The sequence below is a fragment of the Glycine max genome, chromosome 6, assembly GCF_000004515.6.
Source record: "Glycine max cultivar Williams 82 chromosome 6, Glycine_max_v4.0, whole genome shotgun sequence".
In the NCBI taxonomy this organism is placed as follows: Eukaryota; Viridiplantae; Streptophyta; class Magnoliopsida; order Fabales; family Fabaceae; genus Glycine; species Glycine max.
In genome coordinates this window covers 41,087,005-41,111,722 of record NC_038242.2, presented here as the reverse complement: position 1 = coordinate 41,111,722, position 24,718 = coordinate 41,087,005, and the positions used below count along the sequence as shown (strand labels likewise).

Here is a 24,718-nt window from a genome sequence, read left to right as displayed (position 1 = left end):
AATTAAGAACTTGAAAAGGGACCACAATGTAGTTAGAAAAAGAAGATAACGAATTAAATTCAGATCTAAATATAAAAATATGATTTTAGAAAATATTTAGTTAATAACAATAAGATTAATTAGTAAAAATAGGATTTAGAGACCAAACATTTATTTAAATATTTTGGCTTAATTATTTTTTTATCCCACTGTTTATTTATTTTGTTCAATTTCGGTCCATTATTAATTTAAAGTTCAACTAGATCTCATAATGTTTAAAATCAAGTCAATTTGGTCCCTTATGTCCAAATTAACTTAATATCATTAGTGGAACATTCAACTAATTCAATTATTCAAAAGATCTCCTTGCACATATAAATTTACAAGTATCTACGCCACATGTTTAATGTTAGTAAGTTATATATTGTGTGTCGGACTTGACTCTACAAAGGATTAATTGACATATTAATATCCTTTTTTATTTGGAGTGTCGGTCGTTAACCTGGGTCAATCACCCACCTCAATAATCGGGTGATTCGTCAAGGACAAATTCAGTACTACTATTAAGTGTGTATCTCCCCAAAATCATTAGGACATGGCGCCAACATTACACTATGTCTCTTACATGTCAAGGACACAATAATGCACATGTATCCGGTATAAAATTGGTAAGATTGTGTGTACAGAGATCCTCCTAAGGTTCATGGTTAGACAAAGTTAGACGTGTTGAGAAAGGTCATTAAACTTTCGAATAGACTATTCCCTCTCAAACCATTTAGTATTTATAAAAATCCGTCTATAATTAGTTAAATTTTTTATTAATTAAAATCACTACTAACATTTACTTGATGAAGTTGTTTTTAATTTTATTTTGGTTTATTTATAAATTCAAAGAAAAAGGTCGTTCCCTTTCTTCCTTCCCAAACGCATCTTCTCTCTCCAGTCGGGCTCCCAACAAAAAAAAAAATCACTGCTCACTCACTCACTCACTCACTCACTCCAACCCACCACAACACAACAGCAGAACCCATTCCTTCACCAAAATCTTCGTCACATTCTCACTGCACCATTCATTGGATCTGACTCAGACCAAAACAAAACCCATTCTCCTCTCTCCTTCTTCGGGTTGGTTGATCCAAATGGGAATGCCCCGTAAGCCATGACCCAAGAAACCGTGGACCACGACCACCAACAAGACGACGACACCGAGTCTTGCTTTTTCCACGACTCCAACGACCGTTTACTCTCCTCTTCTTCCTCCTGCTCCACTTCCACCTCCGACGACGACACTCCCACTACCCAAAACGACACCCTCACTCACCGAAACGACGCCTCCATCAATGCCCTCCCACAATTCCCTTTTCCAACTATGTGCAAGTACGACGCTTGGATCTCCGAACCCTCCTCCCTCTCCGAACGCCGCTCCCGCCTCCTCCGCCAGTTCGGCCTCCCCGCGCCGCCGCCTTCCTCCGCCGCAATCCCCCGATCAGCCTCCTCTCACCATTGCACCGACACTTCCTCCACCGCCGCCTCGATTCCCCGATCGAAATCCGACAACACCTCGGATCGCGGCACCAAGCATTGCAAGTCTTCTGTTGTTCCAATCCACGACAATGACGACGGTTTTCTCGTAAATAATAGTAATAATCGTGGTGGTGGTGGTTCTGTTTGTGTGAATAATAATAGGATTTGTGTGAGTGTGTATGAGGATGATGACGACGGTGGTGGTGGAATTGGGGAGGGTAATGTTAATGTCAGTAATGTGGTGGATGAAACTGTGCAAGCGTGTACGATTAGGGATTTGGATAATGGAAAGGAGTTTGTGGTGAAGGAGGATGGGGTGTGGAATGAGGTGAAGGAGGTGGGGACTGGGAGGCGTTTGACTGTGGAGGAGTTCGAGATGACAGTGGGGCATTCGCCAATTGTTCAGGAGCTCATGAGAAGGCAGAATGTGGAGGAAGGTGGTAATGGGGAGGGTGTGGATGGTGATCGGGATGGGGATGGTGGTGTTGGTGGTGATGATGATGAGGGGGATGGTGGCAAGGTGAAGAGGAAAGGAGGGTGGTTTAAGTTTATGAGTTTGAAGAGTGTTGTGGTGGGTCAGAAGGAGAGGCGGAGTGGGGACGAGAAGGATACGTCTTTGTCGGAGAAGGGGGGTGGCCAGAGGTCGAGTTCGGCCACGGATGATAGCCAGGATGGTGGTGGTTTGGTTCATGGGGGTGAGAGAGTGAGGGTTAGGCAGTATGGGAAGTCATTTAAGGAGGTTACGGGCCTTTATAGGAGCCCGGAGATTCAGGCTCATGAGGGTTCCATTTGGTGCATTAAGTTTAGTTTGGATGGGAGGTATCTTGCTAGTGCGGGTGAGGATTGCGTGATCCATGTTTGGCAGGTTGTGGAGTCAGAGAGGAAGGGCGAGTTGCTGGTGGAGAAACCAGAAGATGGGAATTTGAACATCATGTTTCTTGTGAATGGGTCGCCAGAGCCTTCTTCTCCTGGCATGGACAATAATTCGGAGAAGAAGAGAAGGGGGAGGTTGTCTGTTAGCAGAAAATCATTGAGCTTGGACCAGTTAGTGGTGCCAGAAACTGTGTTTGCACTCACTGAAAAACCTGTTTGCTCCTTTAAGGGTCATCTCCATGATGTGCTTGACCTTTCTTGGTCCAAGTCTCAGGTTAGCTGCTATTTTGAAGATAGGTGTTATTCTGTAATTCCACTTGTGTGTTCTATGTCTGATTGCACTTATAAAGTTTAATACGAGTGAATATGTTGACATTAGTTGGTTGGATGTTCACAACACTCGAATGCAACTATGCATTAAAATGTTATTAGTTTTTCTATATTGTTCTGTTAACAGATAAAATCACTTAGAGGAAACAGCTGGACTTTTCAACTTATTGGTTAAATTATTGAGCTTTGAATGTGTGCCATGGTGTGAGAAATTGATTCTGAGTCCTAATCAAACAAGCACTAAGTAGAGGCTCTAGTGAGAAAGTGGATCCTAATCAAACATAGTTAGATTAAAAGGGGTATTGTAACACCTACTACGAAAACCTATAGAAACCATTAAAAAGATATTACTCTAAATGATTGTACTGAAAATTTGATGACTTTTATAGAGCTCAATAGTGTCTATTGATCTATTTAGTTGACCTTACCTAGTGGGATAAGACTTAGATCATATTATATATAGTACAGTTTTTAATTGGCAGAATAGGCATCGTGTGACAACTGACAAAGGATTCTAAATTGCATTAGAATATATTATTCAGTGTTATAAACTTACTGTTTTGTTGAATATGCATTTAATTGAACAAAATTTTTGATATTAGATGGACTGATACTATTTTTGTTGAATATGCATTTAGTCGTTTGTTTATTATATCATGGAAGGTATTAGTGGACTCTACTAGAACACTGCTAATTTTGTTAACTCTAGGTTTTGGGATTACTTACTGTAGTCATAAACATAAACTCATAATATTACAATATGAATTTTAGGAACTAGATAAAGTTCTGTGAGAAGATTTCTGAATTGATTTTCCCTAATTCCTAGAAAATTGATGTTAAATTTTCAATTTCTTCTCAAGTTTATTGTAGTAGGTCTACAATTATTTATTTTCTGAGTTTCATTGTTATTCTAGGATTTCCTTGGAAAGGAATTTGCTGACGAACAATTTAAAGTGGTAACTTGTGAAGAACTGGATGACATGTGTTATGATTTCTTTGCAATGGTCTGTTTTTTGATGGTGAAATATCCCATAAATATACATCCAAATTTTCCAGAAATTACTATAATGAAAGGGATGTAGAGATAATAGCTTTAGTGTAAGGTAAAGGGAATTTAGCTTTGCTGCCTAAGAAGCCGAAATAATATATGCAGGTCAGTAACTTGCTTAAGGTGCTGTTATGTTGGGAGGTAACTTGGTCATGCTAAAATATGACATTTTTATTACACCCTGCTGTTGAAGTTACAATAACAATTTAAAACTCTTAGAACTTAAACATGGTTAGTACATAGTATCAACAGTGTCAAGGCAAGATCTGACAACTTTTTTCTGCAGTGAGTGAAGTGAATTACCAGGAACTTCACTGGGGAATTACTGTCATCGAGCTCACTGCTTACAGTCCTCACCCTTTATCATCTTGGAGGAGCTACCATTAGGCATGAATAGAGAAAAAATTGAGGGACCAGGCTTTGAAGTATGATTTGTAGTGAGGAGCAAGAAAAATTTGAGAGATTTTATTGAAATAAAATAATCCTTTCTAAAGGATTTTAAATTATGAATAAAAAAGAGTTACACAGTATAATTGTTTCATAAAAAATTCTAAATATATTTATTAGACAAATTATAAAAAAATAGAAACTTGTTCTAATTTATATTAATTTTTACTATTTTGAATTTAAATATTTTTTAACCAGTTTCTAATTTGCTAAGTTCTCCTCATATTCTAGTATTGGGATTTGGATTTGAGCACCATGCAGGGTGATTTAAATGCGAAAAATAAATTTGTGACAGATGTTATTGCAAGCTACGAAGATGTCTTTGAATTGGTTATATGGTTATTTAGAGACTATCTAAAATTGAAACATTTGTAATGATGATGCTGTGTGTTTTAAAAATATAAACTAAACCATATATATGTTTATCTTCAATGCATTTGTTTTTCTGTTTGGTCAGCGCTTGCTCTCATCTTCAATGGACAAAACAGTGCGACTGTGGCATTTGTCTAGCAAGTCTTGTCTGAAAGTTTTTTCCCACAGTGACTATGGTGAGCACATCCATCTATCACATCTTGCATGCTCTCCTCTTTGCTTTTCCCTATTCTCAATAGAGTTTATAGACTACACTTGACTCCTTTTGGCACAATAATATTAAATAATTGTCAGAGTACATGCAATTGTGTTAGCAATACACTTTACACTCTTATTATTGTACTTTTCAACACATGATTATTGGTTGAAATTTATCATCTTGTGAATTTCAATAAATTTCAGCTAATAGCAAATAGTTTGTTGGAAATAATGTATTTGGAAGTGTGATGCTAGTCATTTCTCAAATTTGAATTAGATTCACAGCATGACTATCCTTAAGGCCTGTTTGGGTAAGTTTCTTTAGAAGTACTTCTAACTTCTAAGAGAAGAAAATAAGAAAAAAACTGAGATGAGCTTCTCCATAAGCTAAAAGGAGCTCTCCATTAGCTAATTTGTAGAAGCTCTCTCATATAGTTTCTCTAAAAGATGAGAGGACATCTATAATTTAGCTAATGGTTAACTAATGAAGAGCTCATTTTAACATATGGAGAAACTCATTTCATTTTTTTCTTCTTATTCTTTTCTCCTAGAAGTGTTTCTAGAGAAGCTTACCCAAACTGGCCCTTATACAATCTAATTCTAGTCCTATTCAGCGCCTGTGCATGGATTGGTACCCATATTAATGGACAGAGGCATGATTTTTATCAAAATTCTCTGTTGCTACGTATAGAACTTATTATACCCGAGTTCTTTGACATCTTTTACATGTCAGTTGTCACTTAAATTTAGCAATAAAAAAACATTCCTGTACTCCATCCACCTCACCCAAACCCTTTTTCCCCCTTGCTAATTATACCTTTGCTTCAATTTGTTCTCTGTCTGCCACAGTAACTTGCATCCAGTTTAATCCTGTTGATGATAGATACTTCATTAGTGGATCTTTGGATGCTAAGGTTCGTATATGGAGCATTCCTGATCGACAAGTTGTAGATTGGGCTGATTTACATGAGATGGTCACTGCTGCTTGTTATACACCTGATGGTCAGGTTGGTTGAAAATTTATAAGAGTTTGATTTTCAGGTCGCAATTCAATAATATTTTCTGGTCCCTGCAGGGTGCGCTAGTTGGTACATACAAGGGTCGCTGCCATTTATATAATACATCTGGTATCATCAGCGAGATTCTCTTTACCTGTATATACACGATTCTTATGATTGCAGGGCCACTGATTATTGTTATTATTATCATTTTTTCCCCATTTCATTCAGAAAATAAGTTGCAACAGAAAAGTCAGATAAATTTGCAGAACAGGAAAAAGAGATCTAACCACAAGAAAATTACTGGCTTCCAGGTAGTTAATGGTTTAACTGCTGGGTTGTTAGATTTCCGCACATCTGAAGGGCTAATATGGAAAAAAAAATAAAGGCAAATTATTGAAGGCTTGACAACTATTTTAATTTTTCTTTGACTGGTAATAATGCTTGTGCCTGGTTTCCTACTGATTTTCATGAACAGTTTGTGCCTGGAAGTTCATCAGAAGTACTTATCACTTCTTCTGATTCTCGGATTCGACTTGTTGATGGTATTGAATTAGTTCATAAGTTTAAAGGTAGGTAAATTTAGTTCTATATCAAATGAATTTATTAATGATATCATAACAAGTGAATATATGTAAACATTGTTGGGTACCTGATGAGAATTTTTGCTGCTGTCAATGATAAAAGTAAAATTATTATTGAGATGATAAATGCTCTGAAACATATGAAGACGATTTCTGTCAAAAAATAATGAGAACAAGTGACCGACATACGTGTGTCTGTGTAGGGTGTGTATTAAGTGAGAGCCCAAGAGAATTTAATTTTCACAATACACATAAATGGTCAAGACCAATTTTACTTTAAAACCATCCGTGTAAGACTAAGGGCTTGTTTGGGTAAGCTTCTTTAGAAGAACTTCTAAAAGAAGAAAATAAGAAGAAAAAAATGAAATGTGCTTCTCCATAAAGTTAAAATTAGCTAATTTGTAGAAGCTCTCTCTTATAGCTTTTTCAAAAGATGATAGAACATCTACAAATTAATTAATGGTTAGCTAATGGAGAACTAATTTTAACTTGTGGAGAAACTCATTTCATTTTTTTCTTCTTATTTTCTTCTTCTAAAAGTGTTTATAAAGAAGCTTTAGTAGGTCCTAAATCATTAAGCTTTGTTCTTCTCATATTCTCACCTGATATTCTCCACACACTTTTTTGTTTTGGAATGAATATTTCTTTTTGATATTTTGGTAGGATTTCGTAAATTTATTTGAATGATACGTGGAATGGAAAATTGTGGTCATTTAGTTCTTGGTCTTTGATGGAATGTAAGGTCTCCCGAATATTTCTTTGCACCTGGTTTCCATATCAGAGTAAAATGATGCAAGTTTTTTCCAGGGTTTCGGAATGCAAATAGCCAAATTTCTGCCTGCCTCACAGCAAATGGTAAATATGTTGTCTCAGCAAGTGAGGATTCTCATGTATACATCTGGAAAAATGAAGCTGATTGCAGACCTAGCAGGAGTAAAGGTGTCACTGTGACAAGCACATATGAACATTTTCACTGTAAAGATGTGTCAGTGGCCATTCCTTGGTCAGGTATGGATGATACATGGGAGATGCATGATTCATATTTTGCAGAAGAACCTGAGCTTGATGATGATGGGGATGAGGATGAGGTCTCATCGGCCAATCATCCTCCTACTCCTGTAGAGGAAAATCTAGGTTCTGAGGGTTCACAATTTGCTTCAGGTTGCAACAACAGTCCACTTCATGGAACCATTGCAAGTGCAACGGATAGTTATTTTCTTGATAGAATTTCTGCCACATGGCCTGAGGAAAAACTTCTAACAACAAGGGACCGAAGCCCTCGGGTAAGTGTGGATTTATCTAATGGGGTGAATCAAAACATGTCAGCCTGGGGTATGGTGATTGTAACTGCCAGCCTTCAAGGGGAAATTAAGATTTTCCAAAATTTTGGATTGCCACTTGGTATATAAGAGGTGATAGAAAAATTGTGCCTATGAGCATGGGAGAATGAGTTAAACATGAACTCAAAAGAAAAAGTAAAGGGGTGAGGCTGTTGTGTTGTGTTGTCGACTTCCACATTCTCCATTAGTTGGTGAGGACTTGTACAGAGGTGTTGGGGGAAATATAGTATAAAGGGAGTTCCATTTGTTTCTTGTTCTTTTGCTTATCTGATGAGATATGTTGCCATTCCAATCAAGTATTTGGGGGGACAGAAAAAGAAGGAAAAAAAATTGGGAAAAAAAGAAGTGAACAAAAGAGAAAAGAAAAAGAAGGTACACCTGGAATTTGGAAACCAGTGGATTTATTGTAATGGGAAAATGTAGAAATTAACGGGCATGGGAAAAGCTTGTTGAATTACAAATGGTGATTCTTTTACATTTGTTAATAGTAGTCTTGCTATGTAATTCAATTTCTGGTTCAGTGAAATTAATTTCAATAAAGCTGCATGGCTACAAGTGCTTGTGCGACTAGGGCATGTTCATTCTAGAAAATTATACGTGGAACACTTCAGAGGGTTATTTTTATAACAGATAAAAACTCGAAACTTGTCTAAAATTGATTACTTTTCTGACTTAACATGCTCAGTTTCCCGTATGTTTTAATGGCTGAGGCTCGACTATTGCTGTTTAATCTAGCGTATTCATAGCCGAGGTGGAAAATTAAATGTTACATGACTTTGGTGGGCATCAACACTTGCGATGCTGACCTGAAAATTGTGTATACCTTGGATTTATTAGTGTGGTACATTCTTGTGATACCAGAATTTCTAAGTATAGAAATTTAAAAAATGTAGTTAAATCTAGTACACCAACATGTAAGTATGCTGGCATATCAAATGCTTTAACTGTTAAAACTACTGGTTCCTGTTCTTTTAGGATTCTTCTGTGTACTGATCACAACTCATTTGAACTCGACACATAAAAAGGTCACGTGGAGTTTGGCTAAAGCTGATAAATAAAAAGGTCACGTGGGTCCATGACAGTGATCAGGTAAAGAGATTAGGTAAAATTTTCTTTCTTGTAACGATTTCGGGATTTGAACTCTTACATTTCACTTCTACTCTCATCATCATTATTGGGTAATTGGGTTGGGTAAGTTAGGTTGATACCACACTTAGAGTATGTTTGTTTCTTGTCAATCTCATACTTTAAGGCAAGTTTAACGCATATTCAACTCTCAGGACTCAGGAGTCATTGGAGCTCAACGTGAGCAAATAGAAATTCGAACTCCACTTTAATTGTTCAATTCCTTCTGAATTAAAAGAAATTTATTAGTCATGCTCATGAACAGGTGGTAACCTTACAAAGGCGATTGCTTCCTTTTCATAATGTTTATTTTACCTTTCGGATTAGCCATTTCAGAAAGGAAAAAAAGGGAGTGCACTTCATAATGTAATTTCACATTCTGGATTGATCGTTCTAGAAGCTAAAAAAAAAGTGGGATTTTCTTCTTACATGATAGATAATTCTTCTATATCTAACAATTTTTTGAAGATTCGAAAATTGCCCCTATTAACTTTTACGTTTGTTGGTTTTTTTTTTCTTCAGAGACCATTCTCATATCCTTTTGGTCAAGTTTCTCCTTCGGTCTTTTGGCTGGTTTGGTTGAGGTGAACTGTCACGATGGTCGTTCGTAGTATGTGATTGTCGTCATGGTAGGTGTTGCATTGCAACGATAGAGGAGGTAAGTTTTTTTCTTCTGCAACTTCAATTGGGATATGTGTCATAATAAACTTACGAATTAACAATCCATAAGTTTCATACGAATTAACAATCCATATGATTTATATGGATTGACCATCCGTAAGAACATACGAATTAGGTTCTTACGGACTGTCAATCTATACGGTTCTTACGGATTGTCAATTTGTATGAAACTTACAAATTATCAATTTGTATAAGTTATATGAATTGTCAATCTGTATAACCTAAATATTTTTTTATAAAAAATATTTGGAATGTTTTTTTTATAAATTTAGTTATACTTTTTATAATATTTGTGTAAATATGTCCATCTGCATTGCTCAGTCCCATCTTTTACTTTTTGTGTACTGATTTCAAGTAACTCAACTAACAAGTCAAGAACTTCCTCTACATCAATAGCATCAAAGGTATGGAAGACACCTGTAATTGACATATGTAATAAGGATGCCACATCATCGAGGGTTATAGTTAGCTCTCCTATCAGCATATGAAAACTACTAATTTCTGTGTCACCTATATGCAAAAGCAAATAAAAGTCCCATGTTACCTGTCTCCAACAAACATGTAATCAGAGAAGTTAATCCTGTAGTAGCTACTATGCCTTCAATCTCAGGTGCATGTCTTCCAAATTTCTCTACCTTCCTCACATGAGAGGCCAACTTCAACTCGGTACATTCTTGCAAATAATTAAAATTAATTAGTTAAAATAAAATGATAAATAGTTATTCAACACTAATGTGTTATGGGACCCGCCTAAAAAATCCTTTGTATCAATACCTACATGACCCGTAACTGGCTTCTGAGACTCCTTATATGAACCTCGTTAGCAACATGATCAACATGGTTAACATCCTCAGTAACACCTACAGTTGCCCGTTGTCTACGTGCATATGTTGTCGGCATTCGACGCTGAGGAGTTTCTTCTTTATCACCAGCAACCTGTCTACCTAAGACTCTTCTTAAAACTCTACCTAAAGTCCGACACAATAGTTCTAACCATAATCTACAAATTTGCACATTAATATCAAGTAATGTCATCGTTCAAATAATAGTTGACTTTCATATTTCTAAACAATTTTTTTTCATTCTATTACTCAAAACCTAGCAAATTAACTAAAAAATCTTCTAAAATCTGACTGTATTATTAAATGTAGTACATTTTAACAAATGTAACAAAAAAAAATATAAATTAACATTAAGTGATTAATCTAGCAAACTAAAATACATCATCAAAATCAAACTACAATTATATTTTAAATATTTTATAAATTACAATTTAATTATTCATAAATAAATATTTAATTATTTTATAAATAATTATTTTAATACATTTATATGTTCATAAATCAATGTAGAAATTCATTTTCTTAATTTTTATAGTTGAAATCACTAGTTCTAGCAAACTAAAATATATCATCAAAATCAAAGTACTTTTTTTTATTTCTAATAAATGACTACTTTATTATTTTATAAGTAACTATTTTAATACTTTTAAATATTTATAAATGAATGAAGAAATTAATTTTTATATTTTTTTACTTCAAAAACATATTTATATAAATATTCAATACTATTAAATAGATAATATTTTTACAAATATATTAATAAAAAAAAACTTTTCTTATACAATATTACCTATTTTTGTTTAACTGAATTTTAGAATATATAAATTATAAAAATTTGGATTTTTTTATTTAACTATTTTAAATATATAAAAGTATTAAAATAGTTTTTTTTATAAAATAATTAAATAAAAAACAATTTATACATAGATTTTTAAATAAAAAATTATTAAATAAATTGTTGATTAAATTAAAATAAGCAAAAATTATTTATTAAATTAAAAAATATATAAAATTTACAAAAATAGTTATTTATAAAATAATTAAATAACAACAAAATTTAAACATGAAATTTTAAATAAACAATTTTATTAAATAAATTATTTATTAAATAAAAAATATATAAAATTAACAAAAATACATATTGACAATCCATGTTGATCATACGAATTGCCAATCCATATACATTTAATGCACAACAAAAAAAAAAGAGGGTAACAATGGAACTCACAGCGATGATAGCGGGACGATGACGGACACCAATGAGAAGAACACAAGGATTGATGAAGATGAACCAAAGATTGATGAAGATCAAGCACGGACTAAAGAGAAGAATATGAGAGAATTTGGGAGGAGAAAACAAATACGCATGAATGAATGGTGCAGATGGATTCCCAATCCATATTTCACATTTTAAGCATCATTGAATGAGGGACAAAATTGATTTTTTTACTTCGTATGTTGGGTATAGAAAAAATTGTGCTGGATGTATGAAGAAAATCCCAAAAGAAGTGTAGGAAGGAACAGCCCCTTACAAAACCAACTGGCCCGTTGTTTACTCCAGGCCCAGCCTTACAAAATCTCATTGTGCTAATTGGTTTTTGATATGAATAGGCCGCTCAGGCCTGGACCACCCCGACATACCCCCCTTATGAATAATACAAAAAAATGACCACTCCAACTTGCACAGAAACACTAGCAAGGTTTTTCCAAGATACAAAATTACACCCAATTTTTAGATATTTCTTATAATGTTCTTCAATCATAATAAAATTTTGTTCTGGGTTTCAAAGAAATTTTTTTATTGCTTTGATTTCCGATATATTGAAACTTTAATTTTGATACAAAATTTTCCCAAGATACAAAATTACACCCAAATTTTGAGATAATTTTTTTATAATATTCTTGAATCATAATTAAATTTCATTTTGGTAATTTAAACATTTAGGTTAAACTATTCATTTACTTCAAAAAAATTTCTCAATTATTATATATAGTCTCTGTATGAGAAAGACAAATTACAAGTTTTAGTCCTGTATAAGAAAATTGTAAGTTTTAACTCCTTGACAATTTCTTTGTAGTAGTTTATCACTGCTAAAAAGTTATTCTAATAATTTATACTGTCAAAAAAATTTCTCCAGTATTAATGTGTGGGCACCAAAACTTAACATTTATACACGTAGGAAATTAAATCTTACAGTTTTCTCGTATAGAAACTAAAATTTAAAATAAAAAAGCTTAAATGGTTAGGGTTGATGATAAATAATTGAATTTTGTTCTGAGTTTTAAAGATTTTCTTATTATTGTTTTGAGTCTGTAATATATTAAAACTTATATTTTGAGTTTATGTGATAGGTGAAGTGATGACATGACAGATTATAAATCAATATAATATTATTTGCTATTGTGACATTATCATGTTATCATTTTATTAACCACAAAAAATCAAAATAAAAAAGTTTTAATATATCAAAAATTTAAATATAATAATTTTTTTTTATGAAGAATCCAAAATAAAATTCAATTATTTTTTAAAAAAACTTAAACATGTTTAAACCTAAAAACAACCATATCAAATAAATAAGTTTAACCAAATATTTATTATGTAGAATACTAAAATAAAATTTTAATTCTAATTGAAGGAAAACATCAAAATTATAGTTAAAAGAACTATATCCAATTATTGTACTTTCCAAAATTTGTCGGACCTTGGTTGGTGAACAAATATCCTTTCTATCCAAAGTAGCTGACAAAAGAAGGCTTTGTCTTCATTGCCTTCTACTCGAGATGTGCTTCCATTCCTAGTCCCTTTCATTATCTATGTTTCAGTGTTGATACCTGCTACGGATCAAAATATCTCTTACTTCCTAAGTCCAAGCACAAAGATTATTAAAATATATCACAAGAAATCTAAAATTCAAAGCCTCATTGGTTGGTTTGAAGTTACCTGGCATGTGCACATCCTGCAAACTATCTTATCCTCTCATATCCTAAGCAACATTTCAGTGTATAAATTCATTACATTGACATTACCACTTCAACCAATTTAGTGAAACATTCTAAAACAAAGGACCCAGTTTTACATTTTTTTTTGTTCCTGAGTTCCAATGGCTCTTCAGGCTGCTTCCTTGGTTTCTGCTTCTTTTTCTATTGCTAAAGAGGTTTGCTTCATTTTTGTCACATTAACACATCTTCTTGATGTCAACATTAAAGTGATAACATAACTCAAGTTTTGGGAAATGTCTTTTGTGTTTTCAGGGAAAGTCTGGTGTATCTCTCAGGGACACCACAATGTTTGGTGTTTCATTGTCGGATACTCTCAAATCTGACTTCAGCTCTCCCTCATCGACTTGCAAAGTAACTACTGCAACATAAATTTTGCTTTATTATTCATAATTTTCCATTTTATAGTTTTTACATATTTCTGAGGATATTAATTCAATTCAGTATAGGACTTCTGGAGAAATGTGACTAACCTACCTTTTAACATAATCTGTTCACCATGTTCTTCATTATCATGTGAATGCCACATAAACACACCCTTTGATATAATTTTTTATGATTTTAACATATTCTTTATTAGCCTACGAACTTCATGTAAGTATTATTGATAATCTTATTATATAATTTTTTATGATTTTAACATATTTTTTATTATCGTACGAACTTCATATAAGTATTATTGAAAATCTTATTCTTTACTATTATTGTGTGAATTTCATATAACTCTTCTTATTACTCAATTTATGTACTGATGTTTTGGAAGAAAAAAAAATGTGTTTATGGAATTCTTCCTAATTTGATTACATTTCACATAAATTTTCTTTTCCCTTCTGTTTTAATTTTCTTGGACTCTGCATGATGTCATTGTTTCTCATGCATAATGTCCCTAATTTGATTACATTTTCATATACTTAGTCAAGCCACATTCTTCCTAATTTCCTTTTATTACATTTGATTACTCTGCATGATCTCTATTAATCACATTCTTCCTAATTTGATTACATTTCACATACTTAGTCAAGCCACAAGCACAAATGCACAATCTAATTTCTTTTTTTTACCATCTCTTTGATCAGAGGGAATTCCAACAAAAATTTGGCCCTTTGAGGGTTCAGTCAGTGGCAACAACAACTCCAGGAGTCACCAAGGCTTCACCAGAAGGCAAGAAAACTTTGAGGAAAGGCAGTGTTATTATCACTGGGGCTTCCTCTGGATTAGGCCTGGCCACTGCTAAGGCTTTGGCTGAGACAGGAAAGTGGCATGTGATAATGGCCTGCCGGGATTTCCTCAAAGCCGAAAGGGCTGCGAAATCTGCCGGCATTGCTAAGGAAAACTACACTATTATGCATTTGGACCTTGCATCTCTTGATAGTGTGAGGCAATTTGTTGATAACTTTAGGCAATCAGGCCGGCCACTGGATGTGCTTGTTTGCAATGCTGCGGTTTACTTGCCAACTGCCAGGGAACCTACATATACTGCTGATGGCTTTGAACTCAGTGTTGGAACCAACCATCTCGGGCATTTCCTCCTTTCGCGCCTTTTGCTTGACGACTTGAACAAATCTGACTACCCTTCGAAGCGGTTGATCATTGTAGGCTCAATCACAGGTATAACTCATTAGGATGTTTATTAAGATTTAAGAGAAATGCTAGCAACACATTATCTGATGCATTCATTTCATTGCCCTATGATTCATAGTTCTAAATAGTGAATCCTTAAAGAGTGGTTTATGGAGTATATTTCTGGAATTCCTTGTGAGAAAATAGCTAGCAATAATATACTTTTTGACATACTATTATTAGATGTAATTCACATAGGATCCATCACATGATGAATTTTTCACCAATAATAAAGAATGTGTTAGATAATGCATTGTTAGTAATTCTTTTTATAGTGAACCTTTATTTGTATTGAAGGTTTTTAGGATTCATATAGGTGCTGATGATTTTGTAAATATCAAACAGGAAACACCAACACATTGGCTGGAAATGTGCCACCCAAGGCTAACCTTGGTGACATGAGGGGACTAGCTGGAGGCTTGAATGGGCTAAACACTTCAGCCATGATAGATGGAGGATCCTTTGACGGCGCTAAGGCATACAAGGACAGCAAAGTCTGCAACATGCTTACAATGCAAGAATTCCACAGAAGATACCATGATGAAACTGGGATCACATTTGCTTCCCTTTACCCAGGTTGCATCGCCACAACAGGCTTGTTCAGAGAGCACATTCCCTTGTTCAGACTTCTCTTCCCTCCATTCCAAAAGTACATAACCAAGGGCTTTGTCTCAGAAGATGAATCAGGAAAGAGACTTGCACAGGTAATATAGCACAATGGAGATGATTAAATATTTTGGGTCCATATGAAAAAGATTATTTATAGTTTATTTGGACTTATCTTATGACATAATCACATGTGTAACAGTGTAAGTGTAAGTGTTTGGAAGAGTTTATAAAAATAATTTTTTTTTATATGTCCATAGGTTGTTTTTAGCTTATTTCATTAAGCTCTTACGAAAACAGCTTACAACTTACATGATAAGTACTAATTCAACAATCCCTTAATTAAGCAGTTTATTCAAACAGGCCATGTATGTTGTTAGCAACGTGTTTTTGAAGAATCCTTGTTTCTCATGTTTGAACTGTTCTTGTGTAGGTTGTGAGTGATCCAAGCCTAACAAAATCAGGTGTTTACTGGAGCTGGAACGCGGCCTCTGCTTCGTTTGAAAACCAATTGTCCCAAGAAGCCAGCGATGCAGATAAGGCTCGCAAGGTTTGGGAGATTAGTGAGAAACTTACTGGTTTGGCTTAAGTGGTACTTTGGCAGCTTCCAATATCCATCTTGATTTAGGGACATTTGTCATGGAGTTCAATAACATCTCAGAAGAGTTTAGACCCTCTTCTGATGAGTTTGTTAGATTCTTTTTCTAGCTGCTAACTCCTCTTGGTCTGATAACTACTGTCGATGAATCCTTCACCTGAGGCCAAGTGCACATGAACTATAGAGAAATAATAATTGTGCACATGAACTATAGAGAAATAATAATTGTGCACATTGACTATGATCAATGCCATTGCCTATCTTATGTTAATAGTCATTTATGTGAACTCCAGAGTGAATTGGCTATAATTTAACCATAATTTAATTTTGAAAGCTTGCCTCATAACAAGTTCAACACAGAAACTTCATACACTATAGTGCAGAGAGTAGTAAATCTTATGTTTAACAAAGCAACTCCATCAAATTAGACAATTTAATCAACATATAATCTAATGTTTAAGCCAAATTAGGAAGCTTTGACCCAAAAGGAATAATTCAAATGGTAAGCAAGTTTGAGTCAATGATTGATGACATTGATGACATTCGGCGGTCAGCTAAAAACACTTGTATGGAGAGATATATTCTTAACAAATGAATGATCATTAATCTCATTCAAGTACTGAGAGAAAACCTACTAAAGAAATATAATGTCACAGTGCTTTCAATGCGACATCTTTTTAATTTATAAAATTTTATGGGTAGGGGATGGTCTCCCTGTTTAAGGCTTGAAATGTTTTTCAATTCAAAGAATAGGGTTGTAGGAAAACACTCTCTCTAATTGGGTTTTTCTTTTTAAACTAAAAATCAATAAGAGTGTGCCTTAAAAAGAATATGTAAGAATATTTTTTTTATCCGTCAATATTAATTACTAATTTATTAGTTTTTGTTAGATATCAAACTCACGATCTTTTTTTTTTCTTCACTATGGTTAAACCTTATAACTCTAAGAATGTCAAAAAAATGTATTCCTAATATTTTTCTTCTAATAATTCTTTTACATTTACCTTACTTTAAGGATACACGGACTGACGGAGACTCAAATAATTTATAACCTATCAAGTGCCGACAGTCTTTCGTCTTCCACTTCACCAACCTTAAGGAGTTTTCAAATGTAACTTTTGTGATACATTTAAATGAGAGAACATAATGGGAGAAAAAGTGTACGAATAAGTAATATACAAATATATAGTTTAATTAATATTTAATTTTTTATTATAAAATATTTTTCACACACACGTTAAGATTCCTATTCAATGAATTATCTTGACTATATATTTATAAAATCTATGACGTAAAACTAAAGTATGTTATTAATTAATCCGTTAAAATTAAAATTAATAAATACTATGATTTTTCCCCATTAGAATTTGCAAGAACAAGATTAAAGATATAAAACGTATAATATTATATTGTAAGAAAAATTATTAAAGGAATGGTTGCTAAAAACATAGATAAAAATAATATATGGTACTTATATACTTAACAAATACGAACAAATAAAAAATTATTAGATTTAAATATGTTTTTGTTCTTTGTAATATATATATATATATATATATATATATATATATATATATATATATTATTTTGGTTTTTATAAAATATTTTTTAAATGGTTCTTATAAAACTTTTGTTTTTGGTTTTGGTCCCTATTGTTTTATTTTTAGATCTTGTAATATATTCATTTTTAGTTTTGTGCTTATAATATCATTTGGTTTTTAGTCCTTACAAAATATTTTTTTTAAATGACCCTTATAAAATATTTGTTTTTGGTTTTGGTCCTTATTATTTTATTTTAGTTTGGTTATTGATTATGAAAATAAAATTGCTTATGAAAAGAAAAAGGAACAACCATGGTGGTTGGCAAGAACTCCAACAACAAAGGCAAAGGAAAATATGCACCAAAAAGAAAGCCTCTTGGACCCAAGGGTGATATGATCAAACCCAAGAAAATAGGGCCGATGTTGGCCAAATTGATGTTGGATATTTCTTTTGTAAAGAGAAAGGATACTAAAAAAATTGTAAGAAGTATCTGAATTATTTGAAAATCAAGAAATAAGGCGAGACATTAATGAAACATGTTTCAATGATCTCTTTGATTGACACATACTAATTATTCAATGTGGTTATTAGATACAAGCAGTATTTTTAACATTTGCAATACATTGTAGGGGATGTAGATAAGTAGATGGTTGAAGAAAGGAGAGATCAATCTTTAAGTAAGGAATGGAGAAAATGTTGTCATCTTAGCTTTAGGATGTGTTTCTTTAACAATGCCTAGTATCAAAGTACTAGTGTTAAAGGATTGTTATTATGTACCGAAATTTGTTTCAGACATTATTTCGATTTCTATGTTGGACAAGTGAGATTTTTGCAATATTTTTAATAATAACATTTGTTTAATTTATCATGATGATGATTTGTATGTGAATGGTTATCTCCAATGCAACATTTATGTATTACCTCATATGAACCACAACTCGATTGTACATGTTTCTTCTAGTTTTAGAAGAAAAGGAGATAGGATATTCCTTTCTCTTTTAAAACTAGAAGAAACATGTATCACCATGATAAATTGAACAAATGTTATTATAAAAAATAATGTGAAAACCTTGTTTTTCCAATATAGAAATTTAAATGTTTGAAACAAATTTCGGAACATAATAACAATCATTTAACACTAGTGTTTTGTTGGTGGGCATTGTTAAAGAAATAAATCCTAAAGCTAAGGCGGCAACATTTTCTCCATTCCCTACTTAAAGATTGATCCCTCCTTTCTTCAACCATTTACTCTTACATCCCATGTAGTATATTACAAATGTTAAAACTATTGTCTGTATCTAATACAGATTGAAGAATTAGTACATTACAATTAAAAAAAAATTATGAAAACAATTTTGATTAATGTCTCACCTTGTTTCTTGTTTTTCAAAGAATCAAGATACTTCTTGCAAATTTTTCTAGTGTCCTTTCTCCTTACAAAAGAAACATTCAACATTAGTTTGGTCAACCTTGACCTTGTTGTGCTTGGGTTTGGTCATATCACCCTTAGGTCAAAGAAGCTTCCTTTTCAGTACATATTTTCCTTTGCCTTTCTTGTTGGAGTTCTTGCCAACCACCATGATTGTTCCTTTTTTCTTTTCAAAAGAAATTTGATTCTTATAATCAATCAACAAATTAATCATTTGATGCAAATCATATTCGAGTTGGTATTCACAATGAACTACGAAAATATATTTGGGAATAATTGCATGACTGCAAAATCAAGTCTTGAGAAAGCGTCCAAAGCTTGCATTTTGACATCTCAAGTTGTTCTATTAGATAAAAAATCTTCAAAACATGCGGTCTAACTTGAGCATTTATAGTCATTGTGGACTTGAACAAAGCCTCAGATAGCTTGTATCTAGTCCTCTTGCTATGACCACCATACATCTTCTTAAGAATTGAACCCATTGATGCCAAAATAATGCATTTGACACTTAAGGATTGATCCCAATACTTCTGATAAGTATTGTTTTATCTCAACATCATTTAGGTCGAGTGCTTCCATAAGAGGCTTATTAATGATGTCGATAAACTTCTCACGCAAGAGAAAAATTCTCAAGTTATGATACCAATCATCATAATTGGCTCCAACAAATTTTCTAGTTTCAAGTATGATAGAGTGATAGTGAAGACATACAATCAATCAACACTACTAAAAAAAATGGAATTATGGTCAGCCAGTTAACATCAATTTTAATAAAACTGATGCTAACAAAAGCATGGTGAAATTTTTTGTAAATAAAGTGCTTTTGTTAACATCAATTTTATTAAAAATTGATGTTGTGAGTGGTAAGTTAACATCGATTTTTAATAAAATCAATGTTGTTATTTTTTCCTTAACATTAGTTTAATTATTAAAAATTAATGTTGTAAGGGGTAAGTTAACATCAGTTTTTAATAAAATTGATGTAATTTTCTAATTAATAACAGTTTTGTCAAACTCACACCCAAATGTCTCAAATCCTGTTCGATGTCACTGCCATTGTCAATGTCATCGCCTCTCATTGCCGTTGCTGTCCTTCTAAGCCCCTCTTCGTTGTCCTAAGCCACGCCCTCTGTAGCATTGCCCCCATTGCTGACGTCATTGGCACGTCCCCAATCTCTATCTTCTATATTTGCATTGCATTTGCATCCATCTTGTATAATTTATTTCTTTTTATGTTGCTATTAACTTTAAAGAAGCCACAGAAAAAAATGCAAAGGAGAAAATAACATTAATAAAAATGCTAGTTAATGAAGTTTTTGGTTCCATCAATTTCAGGCATATTTTTTTGATTCAGTTGTCATAATGTCATTCCAGGTCTCTCTTGAAAGTCCTACGAATCATTTGTACTATTTTTGGTTAATAGAAGCTTCTTTTTCCCCCCTTATAATTTGGTCCAATTTCCATCAATATGAATATTTATTCAAATGATGCCTTAAAACTAAAGGAAGGAAAATGGTTTAGTATACCATCAAAATTAGGAGAAAATCTTCAATGTGGTATTTTTGAAAGTCAATTACATGCATCATCCAGTTAGTCTTTCAAAAAATTTAGTTACTAGATTAATCTCTCATGTTCTTGTTGTCACACCTATTGTCCTCCTAAGATTTTATCACCAAAATTAATCTTTAAAAGATTTAATTTATCATTAACTTAGTCTTTCAAAGATTCCTTTTTTTCTACTTGAGATCTATGTGCATGGGGAAAATCTTTTTTCTTTTCACTTCACTTTGCTTATAAGTTTATGTTACTTTGTAAGCATCTGATGCTAGAGTAGATATTTTAATGCTAACACCTGATCACTACTTGTGTATTATGTAGATATTGTTGTCTAATTAGTCATGATTAAAATATTATATGATTAAAATTAATATTTTTCTTTCATGACTCAAATTTTCACATAATTATCTCCTATTAAAAAATGTGCAAAAGATTGTAAAAATTCAATTTCTTGTTTTAGACATATAATGAAATGTTGAACTAGTTGTACTTAAATATTTTTTTAAGGATGAGAATTTTTAGAGACATTTTGTCAAAGTTTATCCTTCTAGTACACTGCTCTGCCTTATATATATATATATATATATATATATATATATATATATATATGGGAAGAGATTCACTTACTCCAAGAGTAAGTGTAAAGTCTTACTCTCAATCTAGACCCTTAATTTTAATTTGAATGAGCGGATGAGATTTATCCTACGCACACTTACCTTTTATGTGTTCCATTTGCAATTCATAAACGTCTGTCGATCTTTCCTTTCTAACACTAGCAAGCTCACTCCATTCTCTTTTTCCGCACCTAGTTTATCATTTCATTTTCCTATAAAATCTAGCAATTAAATCTTTTACACACTACACACGTATCAGACCTCTATCCCTCTTCCTCCCAATTCGCTAATGACCATTTATTATTTTTCTCGGTAACTATAAAACTCACTTAAAACATTCTATCTCCTGTACATAGCTTAAATTTCATTTATTTCCATTTTTTATTTCAGTTATATTTAACAACTAAAATCCTATGCACACTTACCTTGTATGTGTTCCCTTTGTAATTCCTATACGTCCTTTTATCTTTCCTTTTTAACACTAGGAAGCTCACTCTATTTTCTCTTCCTGCACCTAGCTTGCATTTCGTTGATTTCCATTTTAATGCTTTGATTATAGAAACGAAAATCTAAGTTGCCACAAGCTTGAGATCGTACAAGTGAACGGTGTAAGTTGATTTCCATTGCGTATGTTCTTGCTTCTTATGCCAACTATGCATTTTATTTAAATTTGACAAATTTTGACTATTCTATTTTTTTTTTATTAATTCAATTACCCACTTCTTGGACCTTGTCTATATAATTCAATAATCCATTTAGTAAACTTCCTCTGTGCTTCAATTATCTTTTTTGTAAACTTGCTCTGTTAATTTTAATTTTCTTATTAAGTACAATGATGGCAAATACTCCGTGCTACAACTAATCATTTCATAAATTTGGATTTTAACAAATTTTGATTATTGAAAATATGAAGACTTGTCTAGTGCAGTGATGGCAGATACTCTTAGTAATATAGAAACACAAGAAATTGAGTCCATTAATGTCATGCCCATGGATACACCAATTTCGTTTGAGGAGGTTATGCCCGGAGATGCTTCAAATGATGCTGAAGAAATGAATATCCAGCCTTGTCTTGGGTTGGAGTTTGAGTCTCTTGAAAAGGTTATAGAATTTTATAATTCATTTGCTAAGAAGAATGGTTTTGGAATACGGATTCAATCAAGTAAACCAAAGATGGTATTCTTGATATTTTTTTGTGAAGGTCAACACAAAGTAAAAAGTTTAGTAGATAAAGATACTCATGATAACATTTGTCAAAGTAAAAGAAATTGCTTAACTCTCCAAACCAGTTGTCAAGCTTCACTTACTATTTCAAGAGGTGACATAGCAAGCAATTGGGTTATAAAATCATTTAGCAATGATGACAACCATGTAATGCTTAACCCCAAAAGTGTGTGTTATATGAGGTGTCATAAAAAGATGAGTGTTCCTGCACAGAGTCTTGTGGAAAAATTTGAGGAAGAAGGGTTGCCTACAAGGAAGGTTGCTTCAATTTTCAACAATGGTGACTCATCTTTCTCCAATAAGGATTGCTGGAATCATATCAGAAATCTTCGAAGAAAGAATTTAGATATTGGAAGATGCTAAAGCTGTTTTCAATTATTGCAAACGAAAACAAGTTGAAAATCCTAATTTTTTCTATGCAATCCAATGTGATGATGACTCTTGGATGGTAAATTTTTTTGGGTAGATGCTAGATCAAGGGTAGCTTACTAGCAATTTGGAGATGTTATAACTTTTGATACCACCTTTCGCAACCTATCCTTCGGCGGGAGGGCAACAAGGCCAAAATTGATAGGTCAAAGCATTTGTCTCCAAGGGAGAAAACAAGCGGAGTCCCCACCAACGTTTATTGGAAGAAAACGTTAGAAAAACCAAAAAGACGAAGGTCTACGAATTTTGAAAATAAGGGTTCGGGATTTGTTTACGCACGGGAAAGGTATTAGCACCTCACGCGCCCGTCGCAATGGATGACAACCTTTAATCGAGTGTGCAAAACATGACTTCAAAATTATGTATTTTCCCTCTTTATGTTTATTATTTTTTTGGGGTCGACAAGGGTGTTGTCCTTGCTCTTACGTATTCTCAGGTGTGATGAGGAATTCAGACGTACATAGTTCTTTAATTCTGAAAGTTTGTGTGTTACATTGATTTTATGTTTCTTGAAAGATTGATTTTAATTGCAAACAAAAGTTGTCTAAGGAGTTTGGACCTTGAAACGATGCTTTAAATTTTGAAAAGCGGAGAGAGTCGTTAAGGCGTTGGACCTTGAAACGATCTTCTCAAGTTTGAAAAATGGAGAGAATCGTTAAGGCATTGGATCAGGAAACAATATCAAACGATATTTGATGAAATAAAGAAGTTTATGAGTTGGTTTTATTTTGGTTTTGCTTATTAACCTTCAAGTTTTTTTAAAGATAACTTGCGACATTATTGATCGGTTAAAACTTACTTTAAAAGAAGAAAATGAGATTACTGATGATAGAAAAAGGAGATGAAGATGCACAAAGCAACAAAGAGGACCCCTAAGGGTGCATAGATCGCATTCAAATCCTTAAAACAAAAACTAACCGGATGACGAACAAAGACCGATGTAGAAGTCGATCATGATCGTAATTTGCTAGCGCTTCGGGCTCATTTTTCTCTTCTTTCTTCTTCTCCTCTCTGATTTCTCTCAATGCTGGACCTTGGAACTGTTTACTCAGCCTCCCTCACACCTATTTATAGCAAAAGATGGCATTAGGGGTCATGGCAGCTCGCCCAGGCGAGCTGTTGCTTCACCCTGAAGTAGCCTTGCTCGCCCAGGTGAGCTCAACTCACCCAGGCGAGCTGGTTACTTCACCCCTAAGCTATTTAGGGGTCCTTTTGTCGGGGTTCAGGAAAAAGCTTAGAATGACCCTTTTGCCCTCCCCTTTGGGTATTTTTTGCATTCTTGATCAAAACATCGAATGATCACCTGTTTTGCACTGTAACTGGCGTTCAACACCGTAAGTCGACTAGCAAGGATCAAAAGATCATCAAACGATAGTACTCGAACGAAATTAGGGTATGACACCACCTTTAAAAATAATAAGTATAGTACGTCGTTTGCACCATTTACTGGAGTGAATAATCATTATTAATCAATTTTGTTTGGTTGTGCATTGTTACAAGATGAATCAGAGAATTCTTTTACTTGGTTATTTCAGACTTGGCTAGAGGCAATGGGTGGGAAAAAACTTATTCTATCATAACTGATCAAGATTTAGCAATTGGAGCTGCTATAAAAAAAGTATTTCCAGAAACAAGACATCGCCTTTGCTTGTGGCACATTAGGAAGAAGTTTCCTGAAAAGTTAGCTCATGTATACCATAAAAGATCTACTTTCAAGTGTGAGTTTAAAAGATGCATCCGAGAGTCACCTTGTATTGA

General features: G+C 33.3%; 2 protein-coding genes across 4 annotated transcripts; both read left to right on the top strand.

The window, feature by feature from the left end:
- Positions 1 to 889: 889 nt before the first annotated feature.
- LOC100806518 (WD repeat-containing protein 44) lies at positions 890 to 8,233 on the top strand. 2 transcript variants are annotated; one of them, XM_003526027.5, is made up of 7 exons: positions 891 to 2,650; positions 4,659 to 4,749; positions 5,621 to 5,778; positions 5,847 to 5,898; positions 6,001 to 6,083; positions 6,248 to 6,341; positions 7,161 to 8,233. In XM_003526027.5, exons 1-7 carry the CDS (start codon positions 1,139 to 1,141, stop codon positions 7,760 to 7,762), a joined length of 2,592 nt encoding a protein of 863 aa, XP_003526075.1. In that variant the 5' UTR covers positions 891 to 1,138; the 3' UTR covers positions 7,763 to 8,233. The 2 variants fall into 2 exon arrangements, with proteins under 2 accessions (XP_006582180.1, XP_003526075.1); XM_006582117.4 differs by having other exon boundaries at positions 890 to 2,650; positions 5,847 to 6,083.
- A 5,105-nt stretch (positions 8,234 to 13,338) lies between these two features.
- LOC100804565 (protochlorophyllide reductase, chloroplastic) lies at positions 13,339 to 16,413 on the top strand. 2 transcript variants are annotated; one of them, XR_005891845.1, is made up of 6 exons: positions 13,339 to 13,499; positions 13,597 to 13,695; positions 14,418 to 14,949; positions 15,307 to 15,665; positions 16,001 to 16,338; positions 16,369 to 16,413. XR_005891845.1 is itself a non-coding variant. In XM_003527213.5 (5 exons), the coding sequence occupies exons 1-5, from the start codon at positions 13,446 to 13,448 to the stop codon at positions 16,154 to 16,156; spliced, it is 1,200 nt and encodes a 399-aa protein (XP_003527261.1). In that variant the 5' UTR covers positions 13,339 to 13,445; the 3' UTR covers positions 16,157 to 16,413. The 2 variants fall into 2 exon arrangements, 1 of the variants encoding a protein (XP_003527261.1); XM_003527213.5 differs by having other exon boundaries at positions 16,001 to 16,413.
- Positions 16,414 to 24,718: the final 8,305 nt, after the last annotated feature.